At 42.5% G+C, this 15,057-nt stretch overlaps 1 protein-coding gene across 1 annotated transcript in view; it reads right to left on the bottom strand.

Annotated features, from left to right (window-relative positions):
• The window catches only part of ALK (ALK receptor tyrosine kinase), a 577,143-nt gene extending 566,485 nt beyond the window's left edge, over positions 1-10,658 (bottom strand). The window contains exon 1 of the mRNA XM_059660239.1: positions 9,010-10,658. Coding sequence (XP_059516222.1) covers positions 9,010-9,682 — 673 coding nt within the window. The 5' untranslated portion in view covers positions 9,683-10,658. The remainder of the gene's footprint in view (positions 1-9,009) is intronic.
• Between the last annotated feature and the right edge of the window lie 4,399 nt (positions 10,659-15,057).

Genomic DNA, 15,057 nt, shown 5'->3' with positions numbered 1-15,057 from the left:
GTTTTGCCCAAGAACAACCCTAGTGTCAGAAACTGTACAGAAGTTGTACAGATAGGTAAGACTGAGTTCACGGAGAATCTCAAAGAGGAGAGAGCTATAGAGGGAAACATGTTAATTCTGTGAAGAAACTGGCCCAGGGTCCCAGCTCATCTCTGAGCAGCACATGTGTAGATGTGCGGACAGACTCAAACCAGCACAACAAAGGCTTTATGAAAAATCTAAAGTTTAAAACACACCCAAGCCTCAGACCAAACAACATAATGTTCAAAATTTTCCTGGATACGATATAAAATTAATCAATATACAAAAAATGTGAGCAATAATTAAGGGAAGGATAATCAATAAGTGCTAATAATAAGATGATCCAGATGTTGGTATTATCAGAAAAAACTTTAAAGAAGCTATCTATTATAACTATATCCCATTAGGTAAAAGTAACCATTCTAAAAAATAAATGGTAAGGTAGTTCTAAGTAGATAAATAGAAATTATTTTTTTAAAATAGAAAATTTAAACTGAAAAACACAGTATCTAAAATTAAAAATTATAGCAAAATGGAAACAGAGGAAAGTGTCAGTAAACTTGAGTTTAGAGCATAAAAACTGTTCAATCTACAGAACAAAGAGCCTACTGGAGATCAAGCCTACAACCTGGGCATGTGCCCTGACTGGGAATCACACTGTAACTTCATGGTTTATGGGTCAACACTCAACCACTGAGCCACACTGGCTGGGCCAAAATTGAATTTTTAAAAATCACACAAGACACAATTATAAGTTTTCTCTAATAAAGACACCAAATATAAAGACATAAATTAAAAGTAAAAGGATAGAACAAATATACCATGCAAGCACTAATTAAATATGAATTTTACTAAGAATGAAATATAATATGACACAATAATAAGAGAGTCAAATCATCAAAAGAAGACACCTAACAATTCAAAATTCATAAAGCAAAATTTAACAGAATCTCAAGGAGAAACAGGCAAGACAAAACTTGGAGATATCAGCACTCCTTTATTGGTAATACATGTAACAGACAGAAAACCCGTAAGGATAAAAAAGACCTGAACAAAACTATTAACCAAACTGACCTAATTGGCATTGAACTCTCCACCCAACAACAGCAGAAAATTGTGTTCTTTTCAAAGTGTACATGAAACATTCAGTAAGACAAAGTATAAAATAAACCTTAAAATTTTTTAAATAACTGAAATCAAACCAACTATGTTCTCAGACAATATCAGAATTAAACTGGAAATCAGTAAGAGAAAGATAATTGGGAAAATGCCCAAATATCCTGACCTAAAACACACATGAATAACCATGGGTCAAAGAGAAAGCCAAATGGAAAATTAGAAAATACTTTAATTGAATATAAATGAAATTCCATTACAACATAATGAAATTTTTACAAAACAGCTGAAAGTTACTAGAAGAAATTTTTGCATTACATGCTTATATTAGAAAAAGAAGAAAGGTACCAAATCAATGATCTGAGCTTTCAACTTAAGCATCTAGAAATAAGAAGAGCAAATTAAACCCAAGGCAAACAAAATGAAGGAAAGATAATAAAATAAGAACAGAAATCAATGAAATTGAAATAAAATTAAAAAACAGAAGAAACTGGTATCACAGAATATTGGTTTTTTTAAAAAAATCAATAAAATTGGTAAACCTCTAGCCAGAATTACCACCAAGAGAAAGATTATATAAATTACCAATATTATATAAAGAGGGCACATCACTATTTACCCTGCAAACATTAAAAAAAAAAAAACAATAGGAGGATATTATGAACAACTTACCCTATGTTAATCAACAACTTAGATAAAATGGACCAAATTTCTTAAAGGATACAAATGGCTAAACTTCACAGAAAAAGAAATAAATAATCTGAATAATCCTATAATTAGTATAAGATAAATCTAATTAGCAATTAATAAATCTAGCCCTTGGTAGGAAAATGGATAAATAAATTGTCTTCTATATATATAAAAGCCTAGGCAACCATTTGACCGTTTGACCAGTAGCTATGATGCACACTGACCACCAGAGGGCAGACCCTCAATGCACAGGCATGGAAACATGGAACAGATTGATGAATCTCTGAGGGAAGGGGGAGGGGGGAGCATGGGAAGAGATTAACCAATGATCTTATATGCATACTAGAGGCCCGGTGCACGGATTCATGCACTGGTGGGGTCCCTCAGCCTGGCCTGTGGGGGTCGGCTTTCTGACATCCCCTGAGGCATCCCGGATTGCGAGATGGCACAGGCCAGGCCGAGGGACCCCACCAGTGCATTCATGCACTGGGCCTCTAGTATTCACATAAAGGAGTAAAACATAGAAATTAAAAAAAGAAAGAATACTGGTACACACAACAATATTGATGAATCCTACGGAAGTCATATTATATAAAAGCCTAACACAAAAGGGTACTAGTATATATATGATTCTATATACATGAAGTTCAAAAATAAGCAACACTAATTGATTACATGGAAATCAGAAGAATGGTTACTTTAGGTATAGGGGAGATACAGACTAGAAAAGGGCTGGAGGGAATGATCTGGGATATAAGAAATGCCCTGTATCTTTAGCTGAGCAGTGATTATATGGATGCTGCACATGTGAATTATCATTAAGCTGTACACAAACTAATGCATTCAATGCTATTTATTATATTTGTCATTCTTCAATTTAAAAAAAAATCATTTTCTGATGTAAAATGCAGGTTCTTATGTCCTATACCAGAGATTCCTTTCCAGAAAAGTTTGGAATTGAGAAAACTGACTCCAATGAAAAAAACACATTTTGAGAAACGTTGGGGAGGGGCCATATAAACCCTTTTCAGGACTACTGAGCTGTTAACTAAAACCCAAGACCTACCTCAAAGTCGGTACCTGTGTATTCTGCTCCTTAAACCAAGGGCTGTTTAAAAACATAGGTGGATGAAGCAGAATCTCAGCACTTTTTATGATCTTGTATATTAATTTTTCTACTGCCTTATATATTTATTCTTAATAACCCACACTGAAGCCTTTCATATAAGTTATAGCATACAATGCTTGAGACTCCATGAGGAAGTCAAGACAAGTTTTGTATTACCTCCTTTAGGAACAAAGATCCAGAATCTCAACAAAATTAAGGGAGTTTCACAAGATTTCAAACCTAATAACAGGCATATATCATAATAGAATCGAAGACTTCCATCTCCTTTTCTAGTGTCCTCTGCCCCACAGAACATTTACTTTAATTATCTGGACTGAGAACGTGGAAATGATCTATAAAGAAGACCCACCCATGCCCACCTTCATGAACCATATTCCAATAAAAACTGAATAAAAGATAAATAGGAGGAAAAGAAAAACATAGTCAATTGCTTAAATTTTCCATTGGCTAGTTGACTCCCTGTAGCCTTTTCCTTACTCTCTTTAGAACTCTGACTGCCTACCTCTGCATCTCTTATCTCTTAGGAATTAGGAGTTCATCACATGGGAACCCACAGCTGCCAGGGTTGCCACATATGGCCACAAATATGGACTGCGCAACTCCAGATGGCACCATACAAACAGACTAAAATGTATGTGCAATGCTGGGGTGTTGTTCCTGCTAGGGAAAGCCATATGGTTCATATTGATGGAGTATTTCATTTTGTGTATCTTATTGGGTTAAGGATTTACATGTATCATCTAATTTAATCTCCATCACAACATCTCGAGATAGGAACTATTACTATTCCCATTTTTCTAATAATGAAACTTGGGCTCAAAAATTTTAAGTCAAGGCTATTGAACACCAAATATTTTTTGCATAGCCTTATAACAAGGATAAATTAAGGTTTTCATCTATTTACATGTTTTGGTTGTTTATAATCTGCACCTTGAGATGATGCCCTTAGTGAAAAGAGCCCTCATTTGAACAAAAGGTCTGTGGTCCTAGTAACTAGCACTTCGTAACCTCTCAATGCATAAAGGAAAGTTTCCTCTCTATCACTGTCTACCTGTATAACCTTGAAAAAGTACTTTCAAACATCCAGGTTTGGTTACTCCATTTATAAAATAAAACAAATACTTGCGCTACCTACTATAGAACTGGTAAGGAGAATAAATGTGAAAGTGCATTATAAATTGTAAAGTCTCACACAACTGCAACAGGACAATAATAATGGTTATAAAGACAAAATGTCCTTTCGGAGTCAGGCTGGGCAAATTCCCAGAAGTGAGTTTATCAAGCAGTAATCTGTAATCAGAAGAGTGGCAAGGGACTGCAACTTCTGCTGGCCCAACTCTCCCTCTCTTCTGCCTGCAGGCTAGTCCCTCCTGACCTTCACCTTTCAGACAGCCATATTCACTCACAGTACTGCAAAGGGTTTTCAGGTAGCCAATAGGAGTCCACCAAATCTAGAGCTGATATCATCTTCTCTGTCCAATGGCTTGATGGTGCACACACCTACAGATGCATCTTAATGCTGTGGTGAATATACCTCCTCACACTGGATATATAGACAGCACCCCACAGACATACTCTGTGCTCAATCTGGAGGCAGAGAAGTTTAAACCCAGTAATTTCAAAACATTTTTCATTAACAATCTTCTTGTAAACACTTCCCACCAACTTCAAAGATGCTTATGCAATTATTTCCTTTTCTCCTAGAAACACCAATACTCAAAGGCTCTCAAGAGTTATATCTCATCATGGCAACCACTTTGTAAGTTATATAGATGTCTAATCACCATGCTGTACATCTGAAATGCATATAATATTGTATGTCAACTGTAATTGAAAAATTAAAAATAAGTTAATAAAACCAAAAAAAAAATAGTTGTATCTCAAAATATCCTGATTTCTGTCACTGTTCCCCACCCCAGATCTCCTGCCCATTGTGGCTTCTCAACATTTGAAAATATAGAACTGATTAATTATGAACTCTGTGGCTTGTCTGACCCACATCTCACCTTACTCTTTGCTCCCTTGGAATTCCATTCCATAGTGGGGGAGTATCAGTTGCAGAAAATAAGGTTTCCCTGATACCCAACCTGAAGTTTCCTTTACAAGTATCATCCTATTACTTCTATGGGCCACTCTATATAACTCCACTCCTTCACTGCCACTCTCGCTCTTCAGATATCTGTACATTGTTATCATAACTTTCTCTTCATTGCTACTTAGCTCAGCCATATATATTTAATTATTTTCATCTATCATTATAAATCAGTCCCTTCAACTCTTAAATCAGCTCTCTGCTCTTCTCTGGACTAGTTCCAACTCTCCCAATTCACCTCCAATAACTGATATTCCTTCTGGGAGCTCCAATTTCATCTCCATCTTCCTTAGCTCTCTTTATCCTCTCCAGAAATGAAATGGGAAGGGACTGACAGATATGTGAGGTTAAGAGTCAGATGTATTAAATTACATACAGCTATTTTAAATTGCTCAGGCCTTTTCACAGTACATGTGAAATCCCTAATCATATAGCCCCTTTCTTGGAGTGGGAAGAAGTAGAGTGGTTACAGGGAAATAGGTCCTCCTAACCCACAAATCATCATTCTATAGGCCTCTGCCTAGGAATGGCAGAAGCAAAATGTTAAAACATCTATAAAATAGGCTACAAAATGCGGCTGTAAGCCATATGGCGGCCTCCAGGCGGACATCTTTTCTGAGGTTGGGGCTCGTGGTGCACTACCATTGGTACAATCCCAGCAATAGCCTCTCTACCACTTCTCCAGGAATGGGTGCTATGGGGAGCTGCCTCACACTTTGAAATGCTGACCCCCATTTGTGAGTTCAAAGCAACCCACATAGAAAAAAATTAGCATGTCATGTATTATAAGTCCTCTCAGGCATCCTTTTGTCCTCTCAGCCAACCCAAACCACAAGTAATTCAAAGTTATTGCTTTGTCTTGACGGGGTACTTTTCCATTTTTACCCCATCCCTAGTTATGGTCCTACTCAGATTCAGGAAGCTATCTTCAGTCAGACAAATGAACTACTCTAGGCCCCTCACCACAACGGTAACAGAACACCCATCTCTCCTCTTCCCTTCCAACAGATAACCCCATCGGCATGGCTGTGGCCCTCAAGACCAGACCAGCCACTTGGAAAGAGTCAGGAAGAAGTAAACTGAATTGTGCCTCTTTTCCCTTCGCATACTTGAAGAGCCTATGTCACAGAAGAGGTAAATGTCTTTTCTATGAATCACAGCATATATAAAAAGATTAAATCCCTTGCCTCAAACATGATAAATAGTAAAATCAATCCAAGTGTGAGAACCTAAGCTTAAATTTTCAAACAAGAAAATGAATGAAACCATAATGATGTAAGTTGCCCCAAACACAAAACAAGATATGCAGGGTGTGTCCACTCCCTGTGCTTTAATGTCATCGTGGCTTCTGTGGTTTATACATGCAACATTCTCTTTTAGTGCCTAATGTTTTTGTAATGGATATAAAAATGACTTCTCTATGAATGTGGACTTTTCCACTTTCATGTCTATGAGCATCTCTAGAGCTTTCCCATCACCTCTTGTTAAATGACCATAGGTTCTGGCAGTCTAGGTCCATGACTGATCCACTGCTGCTGGGAAGGTCTTACAATGGAGACTATATCTGAATGAGGCTGTGGTAAGACAAGAGGCTAGTCCTGCATGGCCAGATGCCTAACTGAAGACAGTATACATCTCAGAGCAGGAGAGTCCAGCCTTTTCCAAGTGTGATCACCACAAGGCTCATAGTGCTTTTCAATAAGCTGGCTGTCTCTCCGGAGGTCATGGGGAGCTCATCCAGTTACACTTAGTGTCTTATTTGTTCCCATCAATTATCATTTGATCCAAATCCTGCTGAAAAATGCTTGGCGAAAATTTCTAGCTTTCTAATGGCAGAATCCTGGCTCTTTCTCAAACAGGATTGCTAGATGTGTCAAATGATGCATAAGGGCTTGGTCCAGTTGCCAAATGGACTGTGCTGCTGAGGGAGGACTTGGGGTGCTCACAATGCTTCCCTACTGTCAGTATCAGGGCAGCTCTTAAAGCACACTCCTCCCTACATGAAACTCCCCCACTCAGCAGCTTCATCTCTTATCTAAGGCTTGACTAGAGTATATTCTTCAAATGCATTACACATGTGACACTTCAGAGACACCCACTAATAACTTCATGCAATCTGTCTGTTTGTATTAGGCAAGATCAGGACCACAGAGAGACCCCTTTGACCTGTCACCAACATCTAACAACAGGTGATCTAGACTTCTAGGGCCTGTGGTCACTTAACAAGAGGTGATGGGAAAGCTTTAGAGATGCTCATAGACATGAAAGCAGGAAAGTGGGGGGAAATCCACATTCCCAGAGAAGTCATTTTTATATCCATTACAAAAAACATTAGGCACTAAAAGAGAATGTTGCATGTGTAACCCACAGAAGCCACAATGACATCCAAGCACAGCTGTTCTTTACAAAAGTTTCTGTGGTGAGACCACAGTATTGGTCTCCTAACTCATCAGACCCTACCTCTTACTATGGATTAATATATATTCCAGCATTGAGTAGAAAGGGGTCATTTTAGATGCCAATGCCATGAATGTTAATGCTGAAATATGCATCCAAACTCTGTTTTGCTTGAGGACCACATATCAGTATGTTTACTGTGCAATGACTGAGGAACCTCAGCTTTTGAATATCCCTGCTGATAGAGGATGATTGCATGTATGTGGGAGTATGTGTGTTTGGGGCAAGCATAGAGATACTTGTAGCTCTACAGTGAGTTTTTTCAATGCTTTCCATCCAATTAATACTAGACATTAGTAACCAGTGGAGCATACAAATTTCATTTCTTTCTGACGATGAGGATGAGATAAAAGATGCTGGGTTTGCTCAAAGGAATTAGTGTAGGCTTTTAAAAGGCATGGTTTCTTTTCTGTGCTTTCTTATTCATTTCCATTGTCTATTTTATTTATGAGTCTTTCCCCAGTGGTCTTATAAGAGAAATATCCATTCAAAACCACCTGATTTTCCAGTTAAGGATACTATGGGAAGAGATAGAAGTAATTGCCTACACACAGACACACATATATACACACACAACCAACTCAGTGAATGTGGGCAGAAAATGAGAGAGTAAAAGGAACAAAAACCTCATTTCAGGAGTCCCCAGCAGAGAGATCTGCAGTGAAACAGGCCTGCCAGAGACCGTCATTCAGAGACGCTGCTGCAGACATTCAAGCTAAGAATTGGAGGGAAGAAAGGGGGCAGGGGAAGAGAGGGAAATCAACTATTATCTCTCCCTGACTTCACAGTGACTCCCCAAAGGAAGACAATCTTGGCAACTCCCGTCCCTCCCTTCTCATCTTCCTTCTGTCCCCTGTCCCTTATATAGTTCCTCTATGATTCTCCCAGTGACATCTGAGAGGAAGAACAAGAGTTTGAGAGTAGATAGCAGACTGGGGTTAGGGAGGAGGGAGTAGAATGAATTCATGAAGAAGAGGCAATACCTAGGTAACCCAACATTTGAAGGAAACAGCTGGGTGGAATTCAATTATATGATGCGGAATTCTACATTCCCTGAGAAAGTATACTACATTACCCAAACCTGTGGTAGCCAAGAAGAGGAACAAGAGGAAGGGAAGGTGGGCAATAGTTTTGAGATCTAGAACTAAACTTGAAACATACAAGCAATAGATTAATTCCAACTGTCCCAGGGACCCCCAAAGAAGAGCATCCAATTTTAGTTGGGATCCTGTTTAAGTCAGAAGAAGGCATTCTGCCAAGAGCAGAAAACTTTTTCCCCAATTTGGTTGCTGAAGAGGAACGAAGACCCTTAGGTAAAGACTGCCTTCATAGGGGGAGGGGGCAGAAAATATGGTTTAGCAAGGGGGAGAGGTTTGCAGAAGGGGGAAAGGGGGCTAAGAACCAAGGGCTGAGGTTTGGGAAAAGGGAGTTAATTGACAGTAGTTCCAAATTGATGTGTCTAAAAAAAAAAAAATCCCGACAAACTCAGGCGGGAGCTGCTCACCCATCCTGAAGATCTGAAAGAGAAGGCGGGGCTGAGAGGCTCGGATCGCTGCTGACAGCTTTCCCTCTCTGCCCACTTCCGACGCCTTCTTCTCAGGCATCAGGCGGATCCTCAGCCGCCCTTCGCCATGGCGAATCCACCAGCTGAACAGCTCGCTGAGGTTGAACTGGAGCAGCCCTGCAGTCGCCTCCTCTGGGGGCCCGACACAGCCCTCAAGAATCGCCTCCTCTCCCAACTCTAGCACCAGCTGCTTGGCCCGCCGTAGCTTGCGAACCGAGCCGCCCTTCAGCACCCTGGACAGCGTCCGTGCCGGGGCTGGCGAGCTGGCTTCGGCGGTTCTAACTCCGGGGGGTGGCCCCACTAGCCTCAGCAATGGGGCGCAATCTAGAGCCAGCGAGCTGTGCGCTTCCAGCCGGCTAGCCTTTGGCTGCGAGGGGGATGGCGGCGGCAGCAGTAGCTCCCGGGCATAGACGCGGAAGAGCGAGGGCACCACGAAGTCCACCGCTAGGCTCTTCCTCTGCAGGCGCGAGTAGCTAAGCGGCTCCCGGGGCTGCAGCGCAGACCCCATGGCCAGTGAGCCCACGCTCTGGTTGGTCCCGCTCTCGGCCCCAGGGCCAGAGGCTGCCGCTGAAAGCAGAGGCAGCAGCAGCCATAAGAGTCCTATGGCTCCCATCCCGCCAGAAAGGTTATTTATATTAGTCTCCAGACTCTCCGGAATCCAGCCTCGCCCTTCTCTTCCCAACTGAGAAGAGGCTCCAAACAGTCCTTGGTCCTGAAGGCTCCTTCCACCTGATTTCTATGGAATTATGCGTGCACTCGGTTCTCTCGCTTTCCTCCCACTGCACGGAGCCCAGCAGGAGTCTCAGTAAAACGGGGCTGAACGCTCAGGGACGTGTCAAGAAACCCTGAAGTGCACTGGGCTAAGCAGCCGAGACCCTGTGCCTCTTTTGTGACGCGGCCCCGCGCCCCGCGTCTGTAGCTCGCTGCCCTCTGGAAGGAGAGAAACTACTATGGTTGAAGGTAGGTGGCAATTGGGTACTGTCCTCTCCTGCCTCCCATGGCCTGATCTGTGGTCTGTCCGCTCTCGACTGGCCTCCAAAACTCAACTTTCCAGCTGGATACAGTGGCTCCGAGCTGTTGTCTGCTGTCCTGGACGGCTGCTGCACATCTTTGGGCTCCTCCGAGCCTCACGCCCCTTGAAGGAAGGGGAGGAAGGGGTGGCGATGGCGGAGACTGCTTTCTCCTGCACCCTCCTGCGACCCTCCGGAGCAGGAAGTCTTTGGATTGCACCGCTAGCTAAACTTCTAGGCTTGAACTGAGCCCCCGCTGTGAAGCGGAGGCTCAAGCCTCCGCAGCGCAAGTTTGAAGCAGTATCCTTGCTCTTCTCCCGCGTCTCTTCTCAGAGTTCTCAGGCACTACCAAAGCACCCCAGTGGCAGCAGCAGAATGAAAGCAGTCAGGGCAGGAGAGCCTGAAATCTTGCTGCCCCGTTCTCACCCATCGGCAGCCTCCGCAGCTTCGGATAGGCTGGCCGGAGGGCGGCTGGAAGGTGCCGCGTTGCCCCGCGACCCTCCGGACAGCGGCAGCGCCGGGAGGTGCCAGCTGCTACTGCCGCTGCTGCCCTGGAGCCGCTGGATCGCATCTGCCTGGGCGCCCGCCACTCACATCTAGCTGGCAGAGCCGAGAGCGCGCCCGGGAGGGGGCGGGACAGGGAGGGGGCGGGACTCAAAAGCTTACTCCCCCGCCGGGGCCAGACCTACGCAGGCCTGCCCCGTCCTGCTCGCATCCGCCAACCAATGGCGTGGCGGGTGTCGGCTCTTATGCAAATCTGCAGAGGCCTGGGCATTCATTGAGAAAAGCACAAAGCTCGCCCCACCCTCCCTCCACCGCTCTCTCCTCTCCTTTCCCCCTCCTCCAGATTCCCTTCCCTATTTCTCTGCTGTGTGGACAGGAGCTTGTTTTAGATAAATGGGAGGATGGAAGAGGCATTTGTAATCAAGCACTCTCTCTAATTATGCATTTAAGAGATTAAACGGGTCTGACTTCGGAAAATCAGGTATTGGAATAAAACTGGAGGCCAGGGTTAGGAAGGAGGGGAAGAAGAGGCAGGGCGACATAGCCAAATGCCAGGACAGCTCGGATGAGGACGCTGAGAGACTCTTCTCTGACGCTTCTATTATTTGAATGTATTCCTGGGAACCTTGCGATGGGCCATCCACGCAGGGAGAGTTGGCAGGGTTGTAGGTGGGGGTAATCTCCCAGATTTCTTCAGCTACAATAAATACTTTTCAGACCTGCCAGTGCCCCCTCCCCACCTCCCCCCACCCACTCAGAATAGTGCTTACATGTGTCACCTCCTTCAGTTTCTGCAAGGTAAATATTTTAAATTCCAGTTTGGGAGACGAGGTTGGAGACGAACTGAGTCGTAGAAATCTTAATTGATTTTCCTTGGATCACATAGTTATACATACTTCCCAAGTCCTTAATCATGTGCTCTTAACTACTGCTCTGCCATACCACCTCCACCCCACCCCTTTAAGAAACAGGCCAAGAAGATCTAGGGGTGACTTAGCTGGAAGGAATAATGATCTGATACTCTTGCTGTCAGCCTTGAGAGTTCAGAACCGCAGACCTTTCGTTATTCACCTGTAACGTAAGGACTGCACCTCTGGTCTCCTTCCCTTCATCTCTCTCCCAGCTGCCAACACAGAACTCAGATAATGGCTGTGTTTACAACAAGTGGTTCACTAGAACCAGAGACAAAACAACAGTCTTTGGTTCACATAAATTCCTCTGTTCCTTCTTAAAGGTTGATTGTCAGGCCTCTTGCTAACTGTGGGAGTTAAAAATGAGGCGAGATCCTCCCTTGAGGGGCTCACAGCCTAGCAGGTAGCAGAGGCGTTTCCTAGTGGAATCAGAGCACAGAGTAAAGTTGAATCTCCCTCAAGGAGCTGCAAAAGACTGTAGTAACTTGCCCACTGCCCCACAGGAAGTGGTGGGCAAGCAGGGCCCTTGTTCTCCCAGGCTGTGCTCTTTCCAGCATTGTGCTATTGCCTTTGGCAGCTGAAAGACTAAATATTTTTTTTCCTAGGAATGACTTGCTTTCTGCTCTATGTTTGGCAACTCTCTTAATTTGATAGGCAACTGGCCTCTCCCTGGAACCCAAACTGGGTACACTGACTCTACAAGCTTAAGGGCAAAGATTGATTTGCTCTAAGGAAAAGAAAATATGCTCCTACACAGGTGGAGGAAGGCATGGCGGTAGAAGAGAAAGAGAAGAGGAAGGAAAGGATATTGATGTTCATACTTTCCTAGTACGTGAAAATATAGATTTAAATTTTCATCAAATTTTGTTGGCATGCACACTGATGAAAGAATAAATTTCAATTTAAAATGTTATAAAGATTAAAATGTAGGCCCTTTCACTCCCCATTCCCTTATTTTCTATTTAATTCTTGTCCTAAGTCAAATTGACTCCAGTAATTTGTCAGTAACTATGAATTGTCTGCTACAAAATGGCCACTAGAGGGCTGCAGAGACTAGAAACTTCAGATGAGCCATGATGGCTTTTACATTCTCTGAGATAGTGTCCTGGGCTGGACCACTCATTGCCTTTGCACCTAATAAACACAGAGGTCTTGATTAATTCTCATACTTTTCTAAATTCTCTCAAATTTTTCCCAATAAAATACAAGTGCTTCTTCCTGTGGATTAAATCACATCAAATCTCAAAAAAGTTACCTTTTCATTCATTTTAAAAAAGGAGACAGGAATGAACATTAATAGAGTCTATCCGACATTATACATATGCACCAGTAAAAGAGAGAGAGAGAGAGAAGCCTTTTGGGGAAAGGTATATATTATTATTTCCATTACAGAGATAAAACAGTTAAGGCTCAGAGAGGCAAAATAATCTGCCCAAGGTCAAACACGTAAATAAGAGAGTTGGAATTCAAACCAGTGATTCTTTTCTTCCAACATTTACACATCCTGCTAGAACAAATTAGGTGTTTTCCTCATGTTGATAGCTATAATTTTGAGAGTTCTATCCTATATCATTGCCATCTAGAAGATGGGAGATGAGATAGTGTAGTTACAAGGAAGTGGAGAAAATAGAGATCGAAAGATTAAAAGTGTGAGAAAAAGTGATAGCTAACAGGTTTTGTGCACTTATTATGAACCAGCATGTTTCAAAATAATTATCATGCATTATCTCATTTAATATTCATAATAACACTATGAGGATAAGTAATACTATCTCTATTTTACAGACCACAAACTGAAGTTCAGAGAGGGTAACTTCCCAACAATAAGATTACATAGGTAACAAGATTTGTTAAATCTGGATAGCTGACTAAGAATTACATGCTCTCAAATGAGATCAAGGAAGAAAGCAACAATTACCTGGAAACAAATGAAAATGAACACACAACAACCCCAAACCTATGGGACACAGTGAAAACAGTCCTGAGATGGAAATCCAGAGCTTTAAAGGTCTACCTCAAGAAGTAAGAAAAATATCAAACAATCTAACCCTATACTAAAAGAACTAGAAAAAAAAAGAGTATGTAGAATGAAGGAAATAATAATGGTGAGAGCAGAAATAAATGACATAGAGACTAAAACAGCAATGCAAAAAAATCAATAAAACCAAGAAAACAAGATTGACGAACTTTTAGCCAGATTCATCAAGAAACAAAGAGGACCCAAATAAATAAAATAAAAAATTAAAGAGGAGAAGTAACAACTGATATCACAGAAATACAAAGGATAGTAAGAAAATACTCTGAACTACATGCCAACAAATTGGACAACCTGAGCGAAAAGGACAAATTCCTAGAAACACACAATCTTCCAAAACTCAATCAGGAAGAATCAGAAAACCTGAATAGACTGATAACAACTAATAAAATTGAAGCCGCAATTTAAAAAAAATTTAAAAAATAAAAATACCAAACAAGTAAAAGTCCTAGACTGGATGGCTTCACAAGTGAATTTTACCAAACATTCAAAGAAAATCTAACACCTATCCTTCTCAAACTATTCCAAAAAATTCAAGAGGAGGGAAGACTTCTAAGCTCTTTATACAAGGACAGCATTATCCTAATTCCAAAACCAGGTAAAGACACTACAAAAAAAGAATATTATAGGCAAATATCCCTGATGAATACAGACACTAAAATCCTCTACAAAATATTAGAAAATCGGGTCCAGCAATTCATTACAAATATCATACACCATAACCAAGTGGGATTTATTCTAGGACTGCAAGGTTGGTACAATATTCACAAATCAAGAAATATGTTACATTGCATAAACAAAATGAAAGATAAAAATCACATGATCATATGAATAGATGTAGAAAAAGCATTTGATAAAAGTGAGCACCCATTTTCTATAAAATCTCTCACCAAAATGGGAATACGGGGGTCATACCTCAACATAATAAAGATCATATGTGAAAAACCTATAGCCAACATCAGACTCAATGAGCAAAAACTAAGACTGTTTTCCCTTAAGATCAGGAACAAGACAGGGATGTTTGCTTTCAACACTCTTATTCAACACTAGAGGCCTGGTGCACAAGATTCATGCGGGGGTTGGGGGGGGGGCGTCTCTCAGCCTGGCCTGCGCCCTCTTGCAATCTGGGACCCCTCAGGTAGGGTCCCTAGGCCTGGCCGGCGATCAGGGTCTATTGGGGCTTTCCTTCCCCCGGCTGCTGGCAGCTGGCCCCGCCTCCACCGCTGCCTCTGCTTGCCATCTGTGCGGTGCTGACCCCCCTCCCCTGTCATTGGTCACCTCCCTCTGTGGGCAACAGGCATGGGGTGCAATCGCTTGGCTGGCCTGGGCCTCCCTCTGCAGGGCAATCACTGGCCAGCCCCGCACACCTGCCACAGCATCGCTGGCTGGTGGCCTGGGCCTCCCTCTTTGGGGTGATTGATTGTGGGGCTGTGAGATCGATCACCCAGCTGAGGGAGGCCCCACCCACCCGCCACAGCGCTGCTGGCCGGGTAGCCTGGGCCCCCTCTGCAGGGCAATGGTGGGGCCC

This window comes from Myotis daubentonii, chromosome 12 (assembly GCF_963259705.1).
Source record: "Myotis daubentonii chromosome 12, mMyoDau2.1, whole genome shotgun sequence".
NCBI classification, from domain to species: Eukaryota; Metazoa; Chordata; class Mammalia; order Chiroptera; family Vespertilionidae; genus Myotis; species Myotis daubentonii.
This window is presented reverse-complemented; position numbering and strand designations above follow the sequence as displayed.